The 26532-nt window shown below is 41.7% G+C and overlaps 2 protein-coding genes across 4 annotated transcripts; both read left to right on the top strand.

Annotated features, from left to right (window-relative positions):
- The first annotated feature begins 817 nt into the window (after nucleotides 1-817).
- dgcr2 (DiGeorge syndrome critical region gene 2) lies at nucleotides 818-17305 on the top strand. Of its 3 annotated transcripts, none has more exons than XM_019278810.2 (11): nucleotides 818-1295; nucleotides 7340-7372; nucleotides 8722-8844; nucleotides 11437-11523; nucleotides 11610-11820; nucleotides 12160-12236; nucleotides 12330-12512; nucleotides 12593-12796; nucleotides 13486-13635; nucleotides 14091-14327; nucleotides 14414-17305. In XM_019278810.2, exons 1-11 carry the CDS (start codon nucleotides 1214-1216, stop codon nucleotides 14641-14643), a joined length of 1617 nt encoding a protein of 538 aa, XP_019134355.1. In that variant the 5' UTR covers nucleotides 818-1213; the 3' UTR covers nucleotides 14644-17305. The 3 variants fall into 3 exon arrangements, with proteins under 3 accessions (XP_019134355.1, XP_010748715.1, XP_010748716.1); XM_010750413.3 differs by having other exon boundaries at nucleotides 13483-13635; XM_010750414.3 differs by lacking the exon at nucleotides 7340-7372 and having other exon boundaries at nucleotides 819-1295; nucleotides 13483-13635.
- Nucleotides 17306-17409: 104 nt separating this feature from the next.
- Nucleotides 17410-23907, top strand: car15 (carbonic anhydrase 15). The gene is made up of 9 exons (XM_027282050.1): nucleotides 17410-18347; nucleotides 18456-18561; nucleotides 18658-18687; nucleotides 20033-20209; nucleotides 20279-20424; nucleotides 20531-20623; nucleotides 22049-22115; nucleotides 22196-22356; nucleotides 22439-23907. The coding sequence occupies exons 2-9, from the start codon at nucleotides 18510-18512 to the stop codon at nucleotides 22661-22663; spliced, it is 951 nt and encodes a 316-aa protein (XP_027137851.1). The 5' UTR covers nucleotides 17410-18347; nucleotides 18456-18509; the 3' UTR covers nucleotides 22664-23907.
- The last annotated feature ends 2625 nt before the right edge of the window (nucleotides 23908-26532 follow it).

The raw sequence follows: 26532 nt of genomic DNA, 5'->3' as shown, positions 1-26532 counted from the left end.
TTTTCATGACCTTAAGTGTTTTTTGTGATGTTTCCTTTTTTTATTATTAAATAGTTAAAACCCAGGACAGAATTAGGACAAAGTTTATAATTAAATATAAAATGCTTTATTATCACTTTTTTTTCCAGAAAAAAAATTAAATAAAAACCACTCGCAAGGGGCGGTCGGTAACATAGTGGGTTAAGCGTCCGCCCTGTGTGTGGAGGCTATAGTCCTCGCTGCAGCTGGCCTCGGTTTGAATCCCGCATCAGACGGCTATTTTACTGCGTGTCACTCCCCCTCTCTTTGCCCCCTGCTTCTGTCTATCTTCAGCTGTACTATCAATAAAGACATAAAAAAAGGCCAAAAAAAATCTTTAAAAAAGTAAACAAATTAAAACAAACAAGTACTGTTGAGAAACTATAATGCAAATTAAATCAAAATTCTCAACAACAAAAACAACAACTGGTGAAAATATAAATAATATGTAAACAACTTAACAACCCCCAAAGCCTTTAGTCAGTCTGTGTTTTGGTTACAGGTTCTTGTTCAACAGTATTAAATTAACATTTGTAACTTAAAGTAAAGAATCGATCCGATACTGATACTGATTTGGTATCGATAATATCGATATTTGGATCGATCCGCCCACCACTTGTGGTTACCATCCGGCTCAAACAGCAACAAAACCAGTGATAATATTTAGTGTTGGATCCATCAACGCAACACACACACACACACACACACACACACACACACGTTGGTTATCGTGTGTCACACAGTGGGTGTGGTCTGTTTAAGCTCCGCCCCGGCGGCTCCTCCAGCTGACCGCCTGTGTGTGTTCCATGTTTGGGATTGTTGTGATGGGAGGCCGCAGCCATCTTGGATCAGCGCCGCTCCACACCGAGCAGCAGCAGCAGCAGCAGCGCGAGCAGGAGCAGGAGGAGGAGGAGGACGTCAACGGCTAACGTTAGCCGCTCGAGCCAGATTAACCACAATCTGTGTCGCTGCGCGCGGTGCTACTATGCTACACGGACGTTATTTTTCGTCGTTAACGGTCACTTTGAGTGTGTACAAACATGTTTGTTTTGTGTTATTAAGCGTGTAACGTTTTAAAAAAAAAACCCGGAGAGGGCGGCGACGGTAGCGGTAGCGGTGGCGGCGGCGGTGTTGCAGATCCTCGGTATATTTGTTAACATTTCTGAATAGAGGAGTTACTATGAATGGAGGATAAATGTTGCCAAAGGCTGACAGCAGCAGTTTCGTCCTCTTCTCTCTTCTCTTCGTCCTCACGGTAACGGACCCACCACGGACAGGTAAATAAAATCTTAAGTTGTTTTATTTGCTTTGTACACATTCCTCCCCCCCCCAGTTGTCTCGGCTTGGCTTGGCTCGGCTCGGTGAAGTAAGAGAAACAGAGATTACAGCTGGAAGCAAGAAAGCGGCAGGTCAAGGCGGAGAGGCCTCCTGGATAAACCACGGGCTCCGGTGGGTTTTTTAACCGCCGCTGGGCTGCTGCTGGTCAGCCTGGAGGACCGCCTTGCTATCGGTTATTTTATTTTTTTTAAAAGTAGGCAAATAAAACCCCATTTAGGCAAACATAAAACGAATATATATACGAAGAATACTTAAAGATTTAGCCAACATAGCTATAGTGTACGTATTTAAATTTAAACGCTGTTTGTTTGTTTGTTTTGTGACGTCCATAATTAGCTAGTTTTGACACTGAAAAAATGGGTCAATTAGGTCATAAAGATTTATGTGTGCTCCTGTTATAAAATGTGGCGTGTAAACAATTGAACCATGATTTTTATTGAAGCTGTAATTTTAAATGCATGTCAGAGATTGCATGCTCCTGCATCCCTACAAAGCTGCCTCTCAACACCTAACACATCGGAGTGAGCAATTACATTTCATTGTCATTTAATTGTAATGACACTGTCCTAAAGATGCTAAGGGCCATAGCTACATGACTTGTATGCAGATAAAAATTATGTTTTTATTGCATCCCTGATTGGAAATCATTTGTTGCAAGTGCAGCTTATACAATCCACGATCTATTAAATTAAATTAAACCCTCTGTTTATCAAACATGCACACTTTAATCGTCTCCATTGAAAGCCTGCAGTCGTGCCTTGAATGCAGATTCTTATCTCTTTTTTTTTTTAAGCAGCAACGTAGACAAATGCATCTTGTGATAACCCGACAGTCGTATGGATTGGAGAAACTGTTATCAGTCCAAGTCATGGATAAACACATTATTGTTTGGATTAGTCTAAAAGAGGTAACCTCTCGCCCAGAAAAAAACACTACGCCTGTTTACCTCTGTGCAGGGTTGGTTCTTGTGTAAATACTGAGTTAATGTTAGGAGGCTCTTTGTGGTTTCAATCAGCTGTCATTTATTTTTCTTTTCATAGGTGGATTATTGACTCTAATGTTGAAGAGTGAACTCATTTGTTTATATAACTTGAGTGAGTAAACTGGAAACTAAAGGATATCTGTCAGACACTTCTGCTAGTTGTTTTGGGGGATAACTGTGGCCTTCGTGCCAGGGCTCCCACAGCGAGATTACCTGTTTTATCGTGGTTTTCACAGGCTGTGTCGCAGGCAGGGTTTTTTTTTTTTTTTTTTTTTTTTTGTAGAGCATGCTGTTGCACATCAAGTGCAGTCCTCCCCAAAAAGCTTGATGCCCACATGACTCAGGCATTCATCTTAATAATAATCCACTTAGCTGGAACATAATTCAATTAAAAACATTGTGTAAGCATGTAAGCTTGAACATCGTGTTCATGTGTCATACAATCGTCGCACCACCTGAATCGTTTCTTTGACACGCCCATCAATATATTCACTTAACCCTGATACATTTCAGGCTTATTAGATTTCCACACTAAACTTCCACAGCAGGTTGTAACAAGCAAGATAAGTGTTTATTCATCTGTGTTCGAGTTACTTGGCAGTGTGCATGATTGTCACACTTGTAGATGACTCTTTGTAATGGACTTCACTTTTGTGCGGACAGATCTGGATATTTGCCAGCGAGCCGGGCTTACCATGCTCACTACAAATTCAGAATACGATACATCTCTGCAGGTTGCTTGCGTCACGTATGTTTTGCATTACTCTGCGAAACATTGCGCAACAAGTACGTGACAGATGTAGAAACAGATATGATCATGTACATGTCACGCAAGGCAGTGGCTCGGTGGTTAGCGCATGTGCAAGTCCTGTGGTCCCTTTAGTTTCCGCTCACACGATCGCGAAATGCATGTCATGTGTTTTATAGACATAAAACTGTGAACATTTTGTGAGATTGCACAGCAGATATAGGTCACAGATCCAGTCTTCTTCACCTAATCGTGAAGAACCAGGCAACGTAATCAGATTCTGGTCGACCAATAACTTGAGCAACCAGTTCACTGAGTTTTGCTTATTGTCTGTGGGAATTAGTCCGTGTTACCCTGGCAGCCGTCTTATCACTATCTGTTCTCCTGCGCTAACTTTTGACAAACATCATCCATCAACAGTGAATCAGATGTTTTTGTTATTCCGCTGACAAGACTCCAGTTGCAGGCGATCCGACAGGAGACAACGTTAAATACGGTGCCAATCCAAAACTTTTTTTAGACTGTTCAACAATGATTTGAAGCTTTGAGTAGTATAGAAGCAGTACACAAGCCAGTGCCAATGGCAAAAACCTCAGTTCTTCAAACGGGCAGTTGAGGCTGGCTACAGAAGGAGTCAGTCTCCATAAGCCTCCATGTTAAAATGTCCAACTTCACAGTAGAAATAAACACGTTTACAGCCTGGTACAAAAAACAGTTTTGGTCTCTATAGCTAATTTGCACGTTCATGACAACTGTACTTATAGAGCTCACCTGTTCAAATTATATTAAGGCTTAAAGTTATGCATAATTACCAGCAAGACCACTTTGATTGACAGGTGGGTGCTGTCACAGATGGCCATCCAGGTTTCAGGTATGCTGATGATCCATGTTTGATTTTTAGATTAGCCGGAAGAAGCTGGACTACCAACATGGCAGCAGCCAGAGCCTTGTTGAGAAACCTCATCGTCACGCATACGCCGTCCATTCTTTATACTGTCAGTGATTTTGCCTCTCAGCAATTAGAAGTTACAAGAACACATCATTATATTCTTGCTACATGAGTCTGTGAGACAGCCCTGACCTTCCACGTATTTCTGGCTCCAGAAGAAGATTTTATTTTTTCGTCTCTTCTCTTCACATCTGAAATGTTTCGCAGAATCTTGCTCGTGTTGCTCTCCCGTATTGTTGAGGAAATATCAGGGGAGGACACTTACACAGGGCAGAGAGATTTCAGTCGGACTGACAGTAAGTCTGAAATCCAGGAATCTTGTATCTGATATTCCACCAACTGCCTGCAGGTAGATTATGGTTATTTTATGCTCTAGCTCAGTAGTATGCATGTTTCATTTCACAATTTACCTCAAGGGACTTCTATCCCTGGAACACATTAGATATTTAAATAAATTGCTATTATTTCCTTAGGTAATAAATGAGCAGTATTTACTCCTCCTAATATAATAAACCTCGGTGGTGCAGCTCTGTACTTCGGAGAGGCTCTGTTTATCATTTTTAAGTATTGACGTTGTCGTATTGGTGCTAAACAGAACGTCGAGCCTTTTAGTGCAACACAGAAAAACAAATAAAATAGCTAAAGTGACACGTAGCCTATTCATTTCCTCTCTCCAAACTGTTTCTTAACATGTCCATCTAATGACTTGCAAACCAAACAGCTTGTTTTCTTTGAAGGAATGTGACCCGGAGTGCTTTCATCCGCACAATGAAGAGAAAATATTACTTTTAAATGCGAGGCTGTATAAAGGGACAAAAGAAAACGAATGCCTGTACCCACTCAGTGCTTTTAACAGTGAGCCTCAGTGATGTGAATCATCAGTGGCTTGAAAATGATGCAGTCTATGCACAAGGCCAGCTCACTGTGCTGTTATACCTCGGTGGGACTGAGTTGGGGCAATCTCAATCTCATAATTTTCCTGTTGGTTATGTAAGAGGTGCAGAGGCTCACTTTTCTCAGGGTAGCCAGCGTTCACTCATTTGTCGACTTCACGTGAAATAATCTAAAAGATTGTGAGAGAAATGGGCTCAGTGGGAGGTGATTTTGTCCTGCTCGCCTTGTGAACTCCTCGTTCCTCTCCAACCACTGACAGTACAAAGAATGGACGATGTGTGCGTGATGTCACTGATAGGTTTCAAAATATGTGGCTCTGGCTGCCGCCAGCTTGACAGTCCTGCTTCTTCCAGCTGAGCAAAGACGTGGATCTCATCTGGGTGCTCAAACAAGCCACATGTAGCGGCACCTACCTGTCATTCAAAGCAGCCGTGCTGTTAATTATCATAACTTTAAGCTCCGTTTTAAAGTTTTATGTTCATCACAAAAGACTTTTTTTGGGGCTAACCATTATGAAGAGGCTATTCCCTTTTTGCAGCTAAAGTGTTTTGTTTGTCTAGAATAATATGGGTTATTCTAGACAAACTTCACTTCACAGCCACGGAGGTCAGCGCTTGGTATCAGGCATGTTGTGATTAATTATGAGCCGACAGATGTCTTTTTATAAAACACCCTTAAAATTAACCCCCTTATCAAAATACGTGCAGTAAAATATCTCTGATGAAACGTCTTCAAACACCGGGGCATTCACGCAACTTTTATCCACATCTGATTCAGATCCTCCATCCCCAATCAGCAGGAAGTTCAGATAATGATAAGGGATGCGCACTTCAGCGAAGGCCTCTATTTTTCCCAGAGAAGCCTTCACCGTGTAATATCTGATAACCTGAAATCTGAATATATATTCAACTCTTGAGATATTCCCCGCAGGAGTTATCAGAAAAGCATGAATACTGATCAGTGCCAGCATCAAGTCTTTATTCAAACCACAGGCATTAGAAAGCACAAACCAGGCGTGTATTCTCTCGTCCTTAGCTCATGCAGATATAGCTTTAAACAACTGGATTTTGGATTTGTTGTTTCAGCCGTGTACAGGCGAGTAAAACGCTCAGGTCTCCCTCTGGTGAAGGCGTTGAACGCTCATCAAACAAAGCGTTATTGTCTGTAAGGAAATTGGCAAACTACAGAGAGAGACATCATATTTTCAGGATCTCACGAGAGCACAAACAAGATTGATCTCTCAAGCACAGATAAACGCTTTAATTATTAACATCACACATCCTCTCTAATGTGTTAGGCAGTCTCTAATGTTGTCCATCAATGCGACACATTCAGATGCGATCATTGATAATGCATTCAGTCCCGGGAGACTGAGATGAGTCTGTAATGCTTCTCAATCCACTTAGCATTAACTAAGACGTGTGACGTCGGCCGTGTTGGAGGACTCTTAAAACACCTTTTGGCAGATTGGAGCCCTGATCCGAAGTCAGCCTTAAAGGGTGGGTTGATTTTTATTTCAACCATGACCTTTTTATTTGAGTGTGTTCTTATCATTTATGGTTAATAATATCTGGAGCTCCTCTGTGTTGAAAAGCCTTCAACAGCAAAACAGGAAGCTCACATCATAACCAGTCGAAACAGGATAACAAACACTTCATTTAAACATAGTTTATTAACCTTGGCTGCGTCTGTGCCATACAGTAAGCAGGATGTTGTGCAAAATACGACCCGATAAAGCAAGGTTTGTGACCTCTGGTGTAATGTGAGACTCTTGTTTTTGAGAATGTGATTATCATGTGTTTTGAAGGTCTGAACAGTTGTCCTGTTGGATTATATTTAAATTAAAGGAGCAGTGCAGTCAAATATTAGTTTAAATGCATTAATGAGGATGAAATCTGCACCGTGGCTGTAAACTTTTAATTAGATCTGGTTTGAAGAAAAGTAAATTTGTCATTTTGTGGGTCAGCTTGCGTTTATATTTTTTTATTTCATCATTACTTTGTGCAGCAGCACAAATAAAGATAACGGTGTTGGGATCATCAAAGCCTAAAGTCTGGTTGTGTGTGGGTTAATGTCAGCTGGGGTTGTTGGTACACACTTGAAACAATAGAAGTCACTTGAATAGCTCGGTAAGTAAAAATAGTGTTGCCATATTTGTCAGGTGAGTGGGTGGTCCAGCTCCATTGTAGGTAAACATAACCACCTGTATCCAACAACAGATGGTGTGATGTACCCACTACAGGGCGAGCAACTGGGGAAATCACTGAGCACTGACAAATGCCAGAGGATTGTAAATAATAGACAACATAATTAAGAACACAATCAGGATGGATACTGTGGCACAAGTGAAATTTAAAAAATTCTTAAAAAGACAACAGGATAGTCACTCTGTTGTTTCTATTTGTTTCAGGTCCACGGCTAGCTCTGGCAAGATTATTGTCAGGTAAGCAAGCAGTACATCTTTTAGCTCCCTCAGTGTAAACCTTTAATGATCTAAATACAATATATTTAAATATTTTTATTTTATTTTAAATATGAAATGCCTCTCTGCAAAAAACACAAAGCCTGAAAACACCTGTGATTGTCTTTGTGTTATCTGTATTTTATCTGTATTTAGATACAGATAAACAGATAATATATTTTTTAAATGCTTATTTTAAAATGTAATTTTCTTTTTCAAGTGATATTTATCTGCAGTTGTATTCAAATCTTTGAACAGGGTTAGTTTAAAGACACTTATGAAGTACGAGTCAACGGGAGGTCTACGTCTTCAAAGTCTCCAGTATTACTTTTGGTCAACTCAACTAAAAAACTTAGTGTCCTGATGGAAGCCAACCTCTTTGATTCTCTACCTTTGGTCTCCCTTACATTTATAAAACAGCTAAATAAAATAAAAATGATCCATAAATATTTTACTATTTCGAACACACTGCTAGCCTGGAAGGATTGTATTCAAAAAGTTGTTATTACAACTTCAAGCTATTCCCTCAATTTATCAGACAAACACTTATCATTAGTTAATGTATGCAAATGAACAGAATTGGTATAAAACAATTCAAAGACTTGTTTAATAACAAACTGTGAATAAAATTTATGGAATTAATTAAATATTTCAGTAATTTTATTTTACAAATTCACTAATTGAAGAAAATAATCTGTGTTTTGGATTATCTGAAGTAGAAGATAGAATTAATTCCTCGACTACAAATAAAGGAAAGATTTGTGAATTATATGATCTTATATCTAAAACAGGTCATTCATCCTTCTTCACTTTAAAGAAAGACTCGATTCCTGTAACGATACATAACAGTTCACCAAACTGTTCTAGATGTAAACCAAAAGAATCAACATTTGAGCCTGAACCAGTTGAACTTCCTCTGACTTTCATCACATGAGGAAGGCAGCACACAGGCAGCTCTGATGCAGAGGCATCTTTTATGTTAATCACATGTGGCGTGGAGACCCACTTACCACAGACAAAAAGCCTATAGATAACGTCGACCTCTTAACCAAACTGAACTGTTATTTAAATGTATAAAAGTCCTCCGTTGACAGCTGATTTAAGTTTAGTGCTGGTCTTATTTGGCTGTGATTTTCTCAGTTTGCACCCACTCGCCATCATTTAGAAAAACATTTAATAATACCCCCAAAACCTTCACCCCACCACCATTTAAGAGCACAAGCGCTCACGTGGCCTCTCCGTCCTCTGCTGGACTTAAGAAGGTTTCCTCTCGTTTGTTTGGCTTAGTCACATGCAGGTTTGACCACACAAACTCTCTTGTTGTGTTTCAGAGCAACGCTGCAGCCCCGGGCAGTTTGCCTGCCGCAGTGGGAAGATGCAGTGTATCCCAATGTCCTGGCAGTGTGACGGCTGGACGGCATGCGAGGACAAGAGCGACGAGATGGACTGTCCCCGTGAGTATAGCTCCCTTAAGCCCTTTTACACCCACTGTTACCCAACACCCATAACGCGATTGATTCCTGGAAAGCATAGCGAAACCCGGGTTCTTCGTACTCAGACGATCGGATCACAGCTGGACGGCTCTGCATGCAGGTGCTGATGGACCCAGACGCTTTGAGGACGCACTGGGATCTAATCAAGCAATATTCAGATGTTTGCTGACCCGGTCACATGTGTAGTGTCTGTTTGTAGCACAATAAATCACCCCAAACAAAGTTCAATACAACGGTTTTGCTTTTACCAAACAGCTCAGACGTGGTTTTAAGCCTGCAGGTATGAAATGAAAAGTCGCCCTAATCCACTGCAAGACAGGGCTAGCTGCTCTGGACTGATGCCGTCAGATGGCAGAGTTAAAGTCTGAGTGGCTGCACACGTGTCTCTGTTTTTGTTTACTCTTTGTTGACTCTTCAACACCGCATAGATGCTGCAGCGCTAAGCCTTTGACCAAAATCCTATTGTTTTCCCCTCTTAAATCCGGAGAGACTTTATCCCCAGATCTCTGACCGCATAATAGGAATTATTGAAAGGATTGAGTACAGCATGTGACCCCCATACAGCAGTAGCAGTACATACGTTTTAGGTAACGCTGCAGGCCGGCCAACAACACTGTATACTGATTGAGGAAACCACAATTCCAGATGAGAAAATAAAGGCAGGAAAGATATTTATCCCAAATCCATGTGCAGTATATCATATATTTTCAGAAGCACCGTGTTTTTCCTCATCAGCTCTGTACTGAGTAGCTGTGGTTTCATCTAAAAATGCAAGAAAAAAAAGCCCCAAACAATGCGCACACATGCCTCAGTGTGGGTTTTATTGTCGGCGTGCGCATGGAAATCAATGTTCTTGTTTGGGATTAGCTCTTTGTTGAATAACGTGGCAAGGTGGAGCAATCCTTCACACCAATTCCAGCTCGACAAATAACAATACCGGAGGGGATTGGGGGGAGGGGGAAGTGTTCAACCTTATACAGGTTAAAGAGGAAATGGTATTATTAAAACAGGCCACAAACACATAGCAGACTGTACAAAAGTCAACAACAAGATAGTTTCAAGATGGAGAAAGGGAAGTGGAATATAAGTAACAGTTTAAAGACTTCAGTTTCAGTTTTATGTTTTCAATTCAGTTCAGTGCTTCAGTAACTCAAAGCAGAGGAAACTCTCACTACAATACACTATTGTTGTTTTTATAACCTGTGTTTCCTGCTGTTTGCCTTTTCTGCCCACAGTTTAAATTCACTGAATCAAGGAGTTTATTTTAGTTATAAACGTCCAGCAGTGTGGGCTCCTGTTCCTTTTTTTTTCTTTTACTGAAGAAACATTACATCAGTCTTGGTTTCTCCTTTTTCTGTGCAGCTCTTTTCCTGTATTCAATGCCATAAAATAACTAACTAGTGAAGGTTTATAGGTGTCTATCATATATGTTACATCAGAATATTACATAAATAGAGCTGGTTTCTAGTTATGACTCCTTCCTTCACACATTTTCTTGCAAAAAATTAAAGGATTAGCGACTCCTTCCTTCACACATTTTCTTGCAAAAAATTAAAGGATTAGCTAAAATTTTGGGGTAAAATATTCACAAGAGGTTCATCCTGATGTCTCTGGTCGTCTTTCTTTATGAAATCTGGGGCAACTGGACTTGATTGTGAATCCGTGAAAACCATTTCACCTCTCAACCTAGAGGTTTCTTCAGTTCTGACTGACTCCTGCTCTTTCGTTGTTGTGAGGACTGTCGTCAAAGTCGTTCAGGTCACCTGAACTCTGGTGTGGGAGTTAGATCCTGTGTAGATCCGGTGTGGACGATGGTTGTTTGGACTCATTGTCCACACCGGCGCTCAACGACGGTTGTCGGAGTCATCGTCCACACCGAGGCTCAGCCAACCTAAGAGACTGTCGTTCACGCCAGACCTCATGTGACTCTAACGACTCTGGCAACAGTCGTCACAACAACATGAAGCACTAACGAACCACGTGGAAACTATAGCCGGGACTCGGCTCTCCGCACCAGTCAATCAGAAGTGAAGAACCCTCTTAGTTGAGATGTGAAACTTCCAGCTGTCCCAGATTTAACCCTTCATGACGTATATCAAATTTAATTGGTGCTGTAATGGTTTTAGATTAAATTACTGTAAACTCATAATGATACTAACCAGAGGATTCAATCTGCATTGCTCCGACGTTAATAAAGTAAGGCTTTGGTTCTGCTTTTATCTTCCCCAAACCTTTGATTCACTTTCTCGAGTGGTTCAGATGGTTACGACACAAACTTCATGTTTCCACATCACTGTCAGAAGTTATGAACTCAGAGGAACAGGCAACTGCATTGGTCTAGACATTTATAAACGTGATCATGAAGCTAAATTATTATGTTTAACTTGGAAGACTGTTGCACACACACATCTATGAGGCTATCAGACAAATGAAAAATTGCATCACAGGCTTTGAACATGTTGCGAAACATAAACCAATCTGAAAATAAAAAGTTCTTTTTATGATAAACACAGGAAGGAAAGGGGTTGACCTAAAGCCTTTTTTGTTTTGCAGCTATAAAGGAGGAGAGGTTTCGTTTCGGTAACGGGTATGACCAGGTAGAAGACGTCATCGGTGTGGCTCAGCCTGTGCGCTTCAACAGTAAGCACCTCACTTTAATCGAGTTGATTATTTTAATTGTTTAAATCTGAGTTATAACTGTGAACCACCTCTTCTGCCACCCGCAGAGAAATGCCCCAGCGGGTGGCATCACTATGAGAAGACGGCCAGCTGTTACAAAGTGTACCCGAGGAACGAAAACTACTGGCAGGCCGTGGACACTTGTCAGAAAGTCAACGGCTCGCTGGCGACTTTCGTGACCAACGAGGAGCTGCAGTTCATCCTGAAGATCGAGGTGGATTTTGACGACAAGTTCTGCGAGCGCAGAGACCAGTGCAAGTGAGTTAGTCAGATATTCTTACTGAATTTTACAGTTTTCTAGTCAATGATCAGATAAAAGGGTCTGATTAACTCTGAGTTCAGCTCTGTCCATCCTCTGCACACTCACACTTTATCTGAACATGCAACTCCTTGTACTGTTCTAACTCATTTTATACTTTTTTATGATACACAGTCAAATGTATCTTCATGTTTCAGTCGTGGTGGGGCAGTGACAGTGTTCTGTTATTGTTTGCAGGCCATCTAGTGGCCAAGAGTGGCAGTTAAAAGTGTAAATCCTGAAATAAAACGTTTAGCTCGGTGGATTTAAACTTTATTTGTTCTGTTTTTGTTTTTAAGGTTTTGGGTGGGCTACCAGTATGTGTTCACCAATCAGAACCACTCCCTGGAGGGCCACTGGGAGGTAGCATATAAAGGTATTTTGGTTTTTATCTGTCCAGATGGTTAACTACTGTTCTGAAACTTGATCTGCAATGCTTTAATTTTTTGTTATTTTTTTCCTTCAACAGGTTCGATGCAGGTGTTTCTGCCACCTGAGGGTCTGACCAATTTTGGGGAGGCCTCTCCCACCCAGGACAACATCCTCTGCGCCCTGCTGCAGCGTTTTCAGATCAAAAGCATGAACGAGCGAGGCCTGCACAGCTGGCACGCCGAGAACTGCTACAAGAAGTTCCCCTTTCTCTGCAAGAGGAGTACGCGCTCATTCAGTTTTCTCCATCAGACACATTATTATTTTTGGATTATGTCTTGATGTTTTATTTTTCCCCAACAGGACAAACGTGCGTGGATATAAAAGACAATGTTGTAAACGAGGGCTACTACTTCACCCCTAAGGGGGACGATCCGTGTCTGAGCTGCACGTGTCACGACGGCGAGCCTGAGATGTGCGTCGCCGCGCTGTGCGAGCGTCCGCAGGGTTGCCAGCACTTCCGAAAGGATCCCAAAGAGTGCTGCAAGTTCACCTGCTTGGACCCAGGTACCTGCTACATCTCACTGCTTCACGGACACCTAAAGCATTCATTATTTGGAGTCATGTTTGTTACGAGATTCAAAGTATCAAAGTTTAAGTTAAAGTACCATTTAACACTGCAACACACAAGAGGGCTATAGAGAAAAGGCTCCTTGAGGAGCTCTATTAGTTGGTTCTTACACATTTTTTAAAAATGCGCTGCCTCCCCACCACACACCTCCCCACTGATAGAGATAACATCATAACATTCCTTTAGTTGGTTTACTGCTCAGAAATAAGCACTATATTTTATATCCACATGGTACCCCCCTAGCCTGTCTCTCCTGTCCTTGTACTACTAATTTATAATCTCTCCCTGCCAGCCTCAGTAAATCAGAGGCCAACTAAGGGTGGTATGCGAGACATGGTAAAGACAGGAGACACACACACACTATCTATATGAGTTAAAACATCTGCACCCCAATATAATCCTAATTTTTATAACAATGTTCATGTATCAGTCGGTGCTTTCAGTCCCACAAGGTGGAGCTCCTCCTCACAGATCTACAGTGTGATTTACTGCATCCTGTGGCAATTGTTAAACTGTGTTCAGCAGTTTTATCATTTTGTTAAAAGAGTTTAAAAGCCTGCCGACGAGCTCGCAGCAGGTTGTGACGTCCTTATTCTGTCGTTCTTCTTCTTCTTCTCCTCAGATGGAAACAGTCTGTTTGACTCGATGGCCAGCGGGATGAGACTGATCGTCAGCTGCATCTCGTCCTTCCTCATCCTCTCCCTGCTGCTCTTCATGGTGCACAGACTCCGGCAGCGGAGACGTGAACGCATCGAAACTCTGATCGGAGGAAACTGTGAGTATTAAGATAACTTGTTGCAGCAGCTCACAATATACACGGCGGATAAGAAAAATACTCATAGATAAATAAATATTTGAGGATTCATTGGTAGAGAGGGCTCACCGCGTACGAAAGAAGGATGCTGCAGTGACCCGGTTCAGACTTCCCCCTCCCTCTCCCTGCTTTCCTGCCCCTTTTCAGCTGTCTGCTCTCACAAGTTATCAGCGAGTTCATTCAGCCACGCTAGAGCCGAGCGCTAACAGCTGTTCTCGAGTGTAAACAAGAGACATGGCTTCTTTTTTTTAACAGGTCACCCGATGTATCATAAAGAGAAAAAAGCAAATCACTGATCTCCCATCTAGACGGCGCCATGGCAACACCATTAAGGGTGTTAGACGCTCTAAAAGATAGTAATTAGTTTGTGCAGCACACTCGTCATCCTCTGTATCCGTCTGTTTTGTCTTCCTTAGTGCATCACTTTAACCTTGGAAGACGAGTCCCGGGCTTCGACTACGGGCCAGACGCTTTTGGCACCGGCCTCACTCCTCTGCATCTTTCTGATGATGGCGAGGGAGGCGCTTTCCATTTCCAAGAGCCTCCTCCTCCGTACGCAGCCTACAAATACCCCGACATCCAGCACCCTGACGACCCCCCTCCTCCATATGAAGCCTCCATCAACCCAGACAGTCTCCTCTACGTGGACCTCGGTAGGGCGCTCATCCTGTTACTCACACATCTCATCGCTCAGCGTTAAGCTCTCGCCTTCATTTCCGCTCTTTGTTGTCACCTTCAGGACACCGCGGGGTTTCCATGGTGCCAAGCCAGATGAACGCGATGGGAGACGGGCTGCAGGCCGATATTGCCAATCCCTCTGTTCCCGTGCCAGCCTCGGTGCCATCCACTCAGGAGAGGGAGGACTCCATAGATAGCAGCACCCTCCTGGTGGGGCCCGACACCCCGACAGATGGCCACGCCCCCGCCATGCCCGCAGACTGCGCCTCCTCCCTCAGCACCGTTGTATAGGACCGTGGAGGGACGGCAGGGAGCTGCATCCGGACATTACCTGCTGGCTTGAGGAAGGTCGTGAGTGCGTCGTTCACCGAGGAGGGAGGACGCAGCAGACGTAGTAGAAGTTTGTACAGACGTATCAGACGCAGCCTGTTTCTTTGAGGAGTTTCTGAAGACTCTCCTGCAGCTGGAGTGTTTGTTTTGTTATTTTTAAGACACTGGCACCCGAGCGGGAGCAGAGAGGACTGTTTCTGTACATACAGAGTAAGAAATAACACTACACTGAGGCTGCACTACCGTCTGATTCGAGTGTCTCAGAGTTGTGGCCTGATTGGCTTGAGAAGCCCTGATGTAAATACCCCCCCTCAGGTCCGCGCCGGTCAAATTTGTTATACCTGTGTGCGTCACAGCCGAGCACAAGGCGAAGAGTGACAGACGGACAACAAAGCCAGTTATTGTCGCTTGTGCAGTTTTTGTTTTTTGCGCCATACTGTCGTTCAAAACCGACGCGATCTGATCTGTCGGCCTCCAGGCTACAATAACGTTCTCATCAGCCTCCGTCTGTCGCGGCATGCCCCCGGATCTCGATTTCTGTCCTCTCAGTTTCTTATTAGTCTGATACATGAAGCTGTCTTCCAGGTTTCTAAGTGCATATTTGCAGCAAACGTTTTGTAATTAAGAAGGTACGGTTAGTTGTCCTGCTCTAGGGTTTTTATTAGGTAATGCAGACACAAGGCAATTATGTATGGAGGAATGTCGTGGTACTGATGATAATTATCTGGGTTTGTGTTCTTTTTGATGCTAATTTATGACTGGCAGACTGTAATCTTTGATTGTTTGAACTCCCCCCTCCCACACTGATCAGCGAGCGAAAGTGACGAAGCTTTTCAAGTGCATGTGTAAAGATTAAGGCGACGATGTCCCGTCATCGAATTTGAGGAAATCAATTTATTAAAAACAAAACAAAACAGACTGTTCCAATCGTGAAGTCGTTTAATCACGCAGACGGCCACCCTCTTCTTCTTTTTGTTGTTACTTTATCATCGGCTCTTCGCGGGATAGTTGTGTATTTTGCTAACTGAACCATGATTAGTGACTCAAAGCTTAAATGTTTTGCACGTTAATCTCTCGATTTAAATCAGTTTTTGTTTATTTTCTGGAAAGAAATCTGTCACATTTGGATGCTGCCCCTCCATTCCTGATGTGTTTTTTGTATGTGTGATTCTTCACGCGATACATCTGTTCTCTCAGCTATAGAGGTCGTTTTCAGCTACTGATGATTTTCTGTTTGTTTTGTTTTTTTTGGTGTTGATGGGTCTCTTACTGTTCTGTTTTTCACAGTGGGATTGCAGTTAAAAGCAACAAAAAAAAAATTGTAATAAAAGAAAAGTGTAAACTTGTTTAGACCCCTGTTATGACAATCGTTTATTCGATTATTACGAACGCCTGATGAAGAAGACGTTTAAGATCAGTCGACCCGCAACCAGCAGCATTCAAACCGCTTTTTGATCTGCCTCAAGAAAACCAGCTGTTAACGTGTGTCTGAATGAGCACGTCGTGTTTGAATGTACTGTACGTGTAAAGCTTTGTTTGTTTGTCCGTGCTGACGTTTTAGAACCAGGTCCACGAACAAAGACCACGCCAAATATCTGTTCACCACCTCTTTGACTTTCACATCCTCCTCCCCAAAACTTTCTTCTCCTTCTTCTTCTCCTCTCCACTTCTCTATCTTTATTCTCTTTCATTCAAACACAGGAAACACGGGGGCTTTAATGCACAGAGTGATGAAGACACGCTTCATCCGCTCAAAGTCTTAACTCAGTCCGGTTCCCTCCTGTCTCCCTGCCACCAGCCGACACTGGTCAATCTTCGAACTCCTTAATCCGTCTACCCTCGTCCCTTCATCCTTCATCCCTTCATTCTCATAACCTCATCCCTCTGCTTCTCTTCCCTTCATCCCTCGACCCTTGTTTCTTCATCCTTTCGTCCCTTGACCTTCTTGCTCTACCCTCGTCCTTCCTCTCATCTTGGCTCACCTTCATCCACAGTATGAAATAAACATCCACATTGGCGTGGTCTTTGTTGGGGAACCTTTTTTTAAAAATTTGTTTTATTTTTTGTTATTTTTTTTGGCATCGACAATCCACAGCGGATTATCCAACAAACAAAATCTCATAAATGTGGAAAAAGTAACGTACGTGTGTGTGTAAGAGTTCTGTTTGTTTCTTTTTCAGTTTGTTTGTTTGGTTTTTATTTTTCGACCTGCTTTTTGGACCTGTGGTGCATGTTTTTTTTTGTTTTTTGTTTTTTAAATCTTTTGGCATGTTGAGAGATTTATTTTCTGTTGATGGAAACATTTTTAGCTCAACAGTCTACTCTGTACAGTAAGACTTCTGCGTACAGTTTAATATCTGTATGCATCAACAACAACAAAAAAAACCTGCCAATGACCCCAGAACAGCTGCATTTACACTGTAGTTTCTGTGCTATGGTGGTGTGACGACTAATTTTACTGGTTTTGAAATGTTTTATGTATAATACAACAGATGCTTCATTTCATTGTTTGTTTCATAGCCTTTAAATTTAAAAGAAAAATGCTTCATTTGCAGGGCGGGGCTTGTGTTTTTTCTGAGGTAGATGTACATCTAATCAAATGCCAAATAAATTGCACCATGAAGGACGACTCATGCGTCAGTGGGTATGAACACAGCACCACGTTGAACCTCATCAGTCACGACATTTAGCTGCTCAAACGGTGTCCTCTTTGCCTTCATTGAGGAAATTCCTACACCAGCAGTGACCAAATGTCAAAGAAGGATTAAGGTGCTGCACTGGGAAATCCCCACGGTGGCGAGACGGAGGCGATTGGAGGAATCCAACTCACGGCAATCAAAAGATTCAAATAATTTAAAAAGGAAAGCGGATATAGCGCACCTCACGGTGACTCATAAGGCAGCGGGCAGGGCAGAGCAGAGATAGTGATACCCTGCTTGGAAAGCATTGTCGCTGAAGAAAAGGGGCTTTGTTCACACGGACCAAGTAGTGACAGAATCACATGATCTATTCCTGGATGGGAGAGACGTAACACTTTTAACGCTGAGCTGCTCAGTCAAGACGATGATTGAATTTATGAGGCAGTGGGGACATGTAACATCACTTATAAGCTCATTACACTCGTGTCTGAGGATAAAGGAGATATCAGAGTTTTAAAATGGCAAGTGGAGGATATTAACTGGCAACATAATCCCAAATTTATGTGCCGCTTGGTTGGTTTTTTGAAAGTTTTAAGTGGCATAAAGCATAAAAATTGAACCCCATTTTGCTTCAAGGACTTCCAGACAATATATTTCATTTCTGATCATAACCATGCGTGTGCTTTTATATGTGAAATGAAGAGTTATACCTTTTTATAAAATATTTCTCAGAGAAATATGAGGGATTATTTTCTAATGATGACATTTTGATGATGTTGAGACACGTACAGGTCCCTTGTAATTCAGCGTGCTGCACATCCTCTGACTTTCCCATGAGATGAATGGGTCTTGTTACTGGTCACTGTGCATCTATGCTGGCTGAAGCTGGAGAAAACGAGAGAAAGCGAGAGGGAGGAGGGACGAGGATGGTTGGATGGGTGGGTGGTTGGTTGGTTGGTTGGGTCGGAGGGGGGTGAAGCTGTCCTGCATCAATGAGCCTGTTGATCAGAAAAGACCACTGCACTGGTAATGACACGGTCCACTGATTAGACCAGGAGAAATTAAAACTCAGCAGCGCTCTCCGTTTTTTTTTTTCCCGCTATTTAAGCAAAGACGTTTGCACTTTACTCTCAGTCTACCTCAGATACCGACACCTGTGTGGATTCACTGAGCTGCGGGGATCCTACCATGATTTGGACTTCAGTTCTCCTGATGATTGTTGTTTCTCATGTTAATTCAGGTGAGGGTCCAGCTCCAGTCTCAGACGAGCTTTTTTAAAATTAAATTAAAAATAATGAAATAAGTTTGCCAACATTTTGCTGTTTTTATATTACAGAAGACTACTGTTATAATGAGCCACATTGTGGTAAGTAACCTGTGAAGTACTTTTTAATTTTAAAACAATTAAAGCAACTAAAGAATGAACTTGTAATTTAAATGATTAGCACTGTGTGTCCACTAGGTCTTGAATAATTTAGCAGCCAATGTGAGATTTTATTAATTTAAAATAGATGATGATTTTGTACAATTAAAGTTCAGTGTCTATCATTTTTAAACCGTGGGGTTATTTTCGGTTGATGCAGTGTCTTCTTTCATCCTCTCGTCTGAGGTTGGATGAGCTTCTCGAAAACCTCTCAGATTGTATCATTTGGATGAAAAACTATCGAGTGTTTCACAGGAAAAAAAAGGCAAAGATTAGAGAAAAGTAAGAAAATAATATCCCCACAAGCCAAGAGCTTTTGATCATATCATGGGGTTTGCCTCTTCTTCACCACGACTACTGAAACAGGAGTTGAAAAAAACAAAAGGAAGAATATTAAGATAGGAATGGTTTGATCAAAAGCTCTGGAACAGCTGCTACAACATGGACGACAAACCTCTAAAGTCTGTCATTCTATATCAACTATTGAAATACATTAGCAGAAAAAGATCGTATGTATGAAAAGCTCCAGAACAGCTACAAAATGGACCTTTTTATGAAATTATTCAGTCGACTTGTTAGGGTTGGGTTGAGAAATTTGGAATGTGATGATCGAAAGCTCAAAACAGCTACTAAATGGACCTTGTTGGCTATTTTCCAAACTCTCAATGAACTTTCAGCCTCAACTCTGGAGGACAAATCTTTAAAAGCCTGTAATTCGATAACATATAGGGGAAACTTACCTGCTGAGGAAGATTATGTGATATGATCAAAAGCTCCAGAACAGATACTAAATAGACCTTATGGTGAAATTGTTCAGTCAGCTTCTTTACCTCTTTCTTCTTTCCTGTTACAATAATCATCTTGAAAAGGTTTTGATCTCCCAGGTTGAGAACCACTGTACTGTAGATATCAAGGATAATTTGGAATATTAAGATAGGAATGTTATGATCAAAAGCTCCGGAACAGCGACTAAATGGACCTTGTTGGCTACTTTTCAAACTCCCAACATTCAGCCTAAACTCTGGAGGACAAACCTTTTAAAAGCCTGTAATTCGATAACAACTGGGAAAATCCATCTACTGAGAAAGATGTATATCTATCAAAAGCTCCAGAACAGCTACAACTTCTGACCTGTTTCTAAAATTAACTTTCAGATTTGATGTTTTTCTTCTTTCCTGTCACAATAATCTCAGAAAAATCCTGACCCCGCAGTTTGAGAACCACTTGTAGTATCAGGTCTTCTGTTCTCTCTTTTACTGGTGTGTTTGGTTCTTACATGGTTCCTCAGATCCTTACGCATGGGGAGACATGTTCCCATCTTGTCACCCTTTACTTGAAGAGCACCATTCTCCCATCAATCTGGACCATCACATGACCAGAAACGAATCTCTGGAAGCTTTACATCTGGAGGGCTTCGATGCGATTCAAACAGGCCACTGGACGCTTCACAACGACGGACACTCTGGTGAGTATAATACACTCTCTGTCGTCAATGTGCATGTGTGCGGGTGATCACGTTTCTGGCTGCTTCCAGTTGTGCTGCAGGTTGGCAATGGCATGTCTGTGAGTGGTGGAGGTCTTCCAGATGTGTACCACACCATCCAGCTGCACTTCCACTGGGGAGGCCTGGGAACCAATGGGTCGGAGCACACAGTGGACAGACGCAGATACCCGATGGAGGTACAGTATGGTCAGTAGACAGCTCTACACTGTCACCAACCAACTGTTGCAGTATACAGGTGCGGTGCAGCTTTCCCTTAATGTCTTTGTGCTCTTTGGTTTCTAGATGCACATTGTCAACATGAAGTCCATCCATCCGAATTTGACAGCAGCCTTGGATGATCCAACGGGACTTGCTGTTCTTGGATTCTTCATTGATGTCAGTTTAAATAAAATCAGGCCTTACCTAACTCAACATGCAACTCCTGATACAGGTGGTGGTCATCTCGCGACAGGATTACTGTAATGCCCTCCCAGTCTGCACAGTCTAACCCTTTCAGATAATTCAGAACGTGGTGGCCTGCCTAGTCTTTAATCAACCCAAAAGGGGTTACCCTGCTGGCTACCTGTAGTTGTCCGCATTAAATTCAAATCACTAAAGCTTGCCTACAAAGTAGTCTCTGGTTCAGAACCAACCTTTGTGCTCCTCCAACGAATGATGCCTGTTAAGGCTTAGGGCAATACAAACTTTTCTTGTCTGTTGTTCCCTGTTGGTGGAACGTCCTACCGGTTTCTACCAGATCAGGGGTGTCCCTCTCTACCTTCAAAACTCTCCTGAAGACCCAGGTCTTTAGAGAATATCTCCTCTTGTAGCACTACCAACAACTGGACATGCTACGTCGATCCCCCTCTACAACTGTTCCTTGATCCTATGTAGTACTTATTGCAGGCGCATGTAAGAAAAATCAGGCCTCATCGGACTCAACTTGCAACTTCCGAAACAGGTTGTGGTGATCTTGCTACTCAATTACTGTAACACCCTCCTGATGATCTTCCCAGCTAGCACAGTGAAACCCTTTCAGATGATCCAGAATGTGGCGGCCTGCCTGGTCTTCAATCAACCCAAAAAGGCACATGCCAACCTGCTGCTTAGTGAGCTTGCCTACAAAGTAGTCTCCGGTTCAGGAATATGTTACCTTCCAACCATAACATTCCTCCAATGAACTATGCCTGGCTCTGCCACCTGTACGCTCAGAGCAATCCAAACTTTTCTCACCTATTGTTCCCTGTTGGTGGAATGCACTACCAGTTCCTACCAAAACAGTGGCGTCCCTCTCTACCTTCAAAAAACTCCTGAGACCTGAGGACCTCCTCTCTTAGCACTACCAACAACCGGACATGCTAAATTCTATGTAGTACTTATTGCTGCTTCACAACATAAGAAAAATTAGGGCTTACCTGCCTCAACATGCTACCTTACTCCTGATACAGGCGATGGTCATCTAACTACTCGATTACTGTACCGCCCTCCTGACGAGCTTCCCAGCCTGCACAGAGAAACCCTTTCAGATAACCTAGAACATGGCGGCCTGCCTGGTCTTCAATGAACCCAAAAGGGCATGTTACCCTGCTGCTCATCGAGCTCAACTGGCTAACTCTAGCAGCATTGAATCCAAATACCTAATGTTTGCCTACAAAGTGGTCTCCGGTTCTGCACACATGTGCTTGTACTTCCTCCTAGACGTCTTGCTCTGCCACCCGTACACTGCCCTAACATGTCCTTGTTGCGGTGTACCCTGACCGTTTCCCTGTTTTATAAGTCGCTTTGATACAAATACATCCTGATTTTGTCCTTTTCTTGCAGGTTGTGTATTCAGACAACATCCACTTTGGACACATATCACAGAAGCTGTCCTCGGTTGCTTACAAAGGTTAGGTGACACTCTGAAAATGAATTCCCACGTCCTGTTTGGTAACTTTGTTCTCATTAAGACTGTACATCCGTCCCAAGGCCAAACTACTAAAGTCAAGCCATTCCCACTGATGAGCCTCCTGCCGAAGCACAACATGAGTCAGTATTACCGTTATTACGGCAGCCTCACCACCCCTCCATGTTCTCAAGTGGTTGTATGGACTGTGTATGAAGTCCCCATCTACATCTCGTGGTCCCAAGTATGTCCCTTAAGTAATTTCTTAGACATAAATGATTTCCTGAGTGCTGTAAATAAACATGATTTGTATATTTCCTCCTCAGCTGGCTCAGTTTACCTCACAGGTCTTCTCCACGGAGGAGGATGCAGAGCAGGTGACACCACTGCAGAACAACTTCAGACACGTCCACCCGACCTTCAGTCGCATCGTTTCGGTTTCCAAAGATGCCAAACTCCTAACAGGGACGGCCGGTCGTCCCTTCAGGTCAGCTGTGTCACTGCATCTGCCTCTAATAATCCTGCTGGGAAGCTTCATCTCTGGACTTTAGCGTCAAGTCCAAATCATTAAAGCACTAAAACACCAAACAAATTCATGTTCTCTGGTCAGAGAGGTCTCAAATTTGAACCTGGGGTACTGTGTAGAGTTTTAGAAAACTCACTCAACAAACTGTGAAGAAGAGTACTGTAATTGCTACGAAATGTCTCATGATTGTTTTGGCAGGATTAACTCCATTGGTGCATTCAAACATAAAAATACATCTCCTTACTAATAGTTAATGTGAATTTAAAAAAAGGTCGCATTGAAATGTGTTTGCATTTATAAATGGAAGCACTCATAGCTTACCCTTGAAATAGTACATTCCTAACATATGTTGTCTTTTTATTTAGCTTTGGGTCAGATACCGTAGATAAAAACACAATAAAAACAAAACAACTATAAACATCTGTAGTGCTAAAAGTTAGTTAGAGTGAAAAATTTGTCTACTGCTGTGCTAGCAGCTACTAAAGGCTAACATTAGCATGCTAACATGCTCATAGTGATAGTGCTAGCAATGTGAATTGAGCAACGGTAGCATTGAAATGTGTTTTATGATGCAGCCATGTGTAACTACACAAATGTTAAAATTTAAGAGTGCTAAAAGTAAAAAAAATGTTAGCAGCTACTAAAGGCTAACATTAGCATGTTAATATGCTCAAAATGATAATGTTAGCATGTTGATGCTAATGTTTAGCATCTTATTTTAGTATGTTAGCATTTTAACATTTGCCAACCAGCACTAAATACAAAGCACAGCTGGATGTTTTTAGTTTTGGGCAGGTATTTGGTCACAAAGCAAAGTATAGTAAACAAGTTAGAGTAAAAAAAAATAAAAAAAACATTAAAGTTTACTTCCATGTTAGCGGCTACTAAAGGCTAACATTAGCATGCTAACATACTCATAGTAATAGTGCTAGCAATGTGAATTGAGCACCGGTAGCATTGAAATGTGTTTTATGATGCAGCCACGTGTAACTACAGAAATATTAAAATTTAAGAGTGCTAAAAGTAAAAAAAAAAGATAGCAGAGTCTAGTGCCATGTTAGCAGCTACTAAAAGCTAACACTAGCATGCTAATGTGCTCAAAATGATAATGTTAGCATGTTAATGCTAATGTTTAGCATCTTCTTTTAGTATGTTAGCATTCTAACATTTGCCAACCAGCACTGAATACAAAGCACAGCTGGATGTTTTTAGTTTTTGGCAGGTATTTGGTCACAAAGCAAAGTATAGTAAACAAGTTAGAGTAAAAAAGAAAATAAAAACACTAAAGTCTACTTCCATGTTAGCGGCTACTAAAGGCTAATGTTAGCATGCTAACAGCATGCATAACATTAGCATTAGCAAAGTACAGCTAGTTGTCGTATTTGGTCATAAAACAAAATATAGGACACATTAATATGTTTTCATGATGGTGCTAGGGGAAAGGTGCTAATAGCATGTAGAAAAAAGAAAGGGAAAATCTTGTTAGGTCTTATAGAGTGAACTCAGTACAAGAGAAACAAAGTTATCTTTACTGCTATAATCTCAGATAAGCCTGCACGTAATCCCGTAATAGGCCTATAATCTCAGATAAGCCTGCACGTAATCCCGTAATAGGCCTTTTTCACAGGCATTTTGACATGTCAGCACAGGCTCAATTAATAATATTAATAAGAGCTCAGCTTCACCTGTTTCATGAGTTGTACTGTTTTGCATGCACGCTGCTCACTGACTGACTTAATTGAAACACAGCTGTTGGTAATATCATTAGTAACACCTGTGGTTTTCCTGCTATAAGTCTGTGCTGTGGAAAAGGCCAACTGAGGGAAACACAGCTCATTAATAAAAGACCTAAAGTGGAGGTAATTGTCAGCTAATGAATCGACTCTCCTGCATCCAGCATGCAAACTATCCTGAGCGTGTGCACTATTTGCATATTTGCCACCAGCATGTAAAGAAGTCTGCACCTTGGCTACACTGAACGACTGCAAAAACACCTGCAAGAAAGAAGTATTAAATATGGCTTGACTCTTGAATGTCAGTTCACTTTTCTTTATTTTCTGTCTATCATAATATTTCCTGTATTCAAACAATAAACATGCACAACCTACTCTACTGCATCACATTGTTGTTTTTGCTTTTCTTTGCTCTGTTTGGTGAGGCCATTATGCAAAAAGGGAGTTGTAAACATGCGTCTACAACTCAGCAGGCAGAAAGAAACAATCTGTGACATCATACAGCCTAAAAACACAACACCATGACAGGGTCTCTTCAGGGAAAGATGACCAACAAAACATCACTGGATGTGGACGTGTGTGTTTACCTCATCCATCCTCTCTGTCTGAGATCACATCATCCTCCTCCTGTCGTGGCCTTGAGACGGACCACACACACAAACACTGTAAGCCTCTCGCTCTGGACTATGCCAGGTTTGGTGGAGGTGACGTCAGGCTGCAGATTTTCACTGAAACCAAACAGGAGGAGATGATCGTGTGAAATCAGCAGAGGTGTAGACTTTAGGTTTGTGCTCGAGACTTGCAGTCAATTACACAAAGTTACCATTTACCAGGTTAAAACGACCAATGACTTGAAAGGATTACAACAAAAATATTGTCATTTTCATGAGCAAATTTCCTCCCTGAAACCTTTGGTTGTTAAACTAACTGTTAAAGTCCACTGGAAGAAGAAAAAACAAGAAAACAAACATTAGAGAAACAACATTCTCAGCAGATGTTCTGAGTTAGTTTGCCTCCTCTTCACCTTGCCGACTGAAAGAGTAAGAAAATTAAAATCTTTGAACATCGACTGCACAATTTTGGGCAAGATGACTGGCTTATAGTGACGTATTTGAAGGAGACAGAATGATGCCATTAGAGAAGCTTTATCCAGAACCAAACTCTCCAGCTGAGCAACTGCTATACAAAACACACAGCAACAAGTCTGTAGTAAGATGATGCTATGAGGCCCTTTACAAGTCTAGTAAGGCAAATGTGGGCTCAAGACCCTGGGGTGGTAATAGATGAAGCCACAGAGATAGATATATGTGAGCATGCTAATGACATATAATATGTAACAATTCAAGTTGCTGCATCGCCTACAGATATCACCTGAACTCAGACATAAGATGGACCCAAAGAAGTCAGCTCTGTGTATTAGGTGTAGTAAGGAAGTTGGTAGCTTTATACAAACTGTAGGGATTTCAAATAAGCGACCCACAGTCTTGGATTGGTATAGAATAATAGAATATTTCACCGTTTACCCATAAAATATTCTACACTCTACCAGGTGAGCTACCAGGGCGCCTCATCTTTTATTACATTTTGCAGAAAAAAACCTTTTTTCGATTTTAGGGCATGTCCAAAAATATGATTTGTGTCCAACAGCTCCTCGAGCATTTATCTGAGTGTGTGGGCCTCATTTATTTTATTTATTTATTACCTTCCTTCCCAATGTGCTTCTGTCCATCTACATTTTTTTTATCACTTATCTCTATTTGTGGTTTTATTTCTTATTTCTATAAAACACTGATTTATGTTTTACTTTTTATAGTTTTCTATTTGTACAGATGTTAGCACAGCTTTAATTTTAATTCATATTTATCTTATAGATTCATTTGAATGTTTGTTTGCTCTCATGCTGCTACTGAATGCTTGAATTTGCCTCAGGATCAATATATTATCTATTTATCTATCAGATTTTTGTGATTGGACACGTCCTGCTCATCTTGTTATAAACTGTACTGGTCGATGCATACTGGCTGTGTTTGTCAGAGGACAGTGGATCACGTGATCAAACTGGCCTGACACAGTCAGTCATTGTTCGGTCAGCTGCTGCTTACTGTTCCCATTCATGAAAACTCAGCATTTCAAATGATCATCCATCGCCGAATAAATCCAC

The sequence above is a fragment of the Larimichthys crocea genome, chromosome IX (genome assembly GCF_000972845.2).
Source record: "Larimichthys crocea isolate SSNF chromosome IX, L_crocea_2.0, whole genome shotgun sequence".
In the NCBI taxonomy this organism is placed as follows: Eukaryota; Metazoa; Chordata; class Actinopteri; family Sciaenidae; genus Larimichthys; species Larimichthys crocea.
This window is presented reverse-complemented; position numbering and strand designations above follow the sequence as displayed.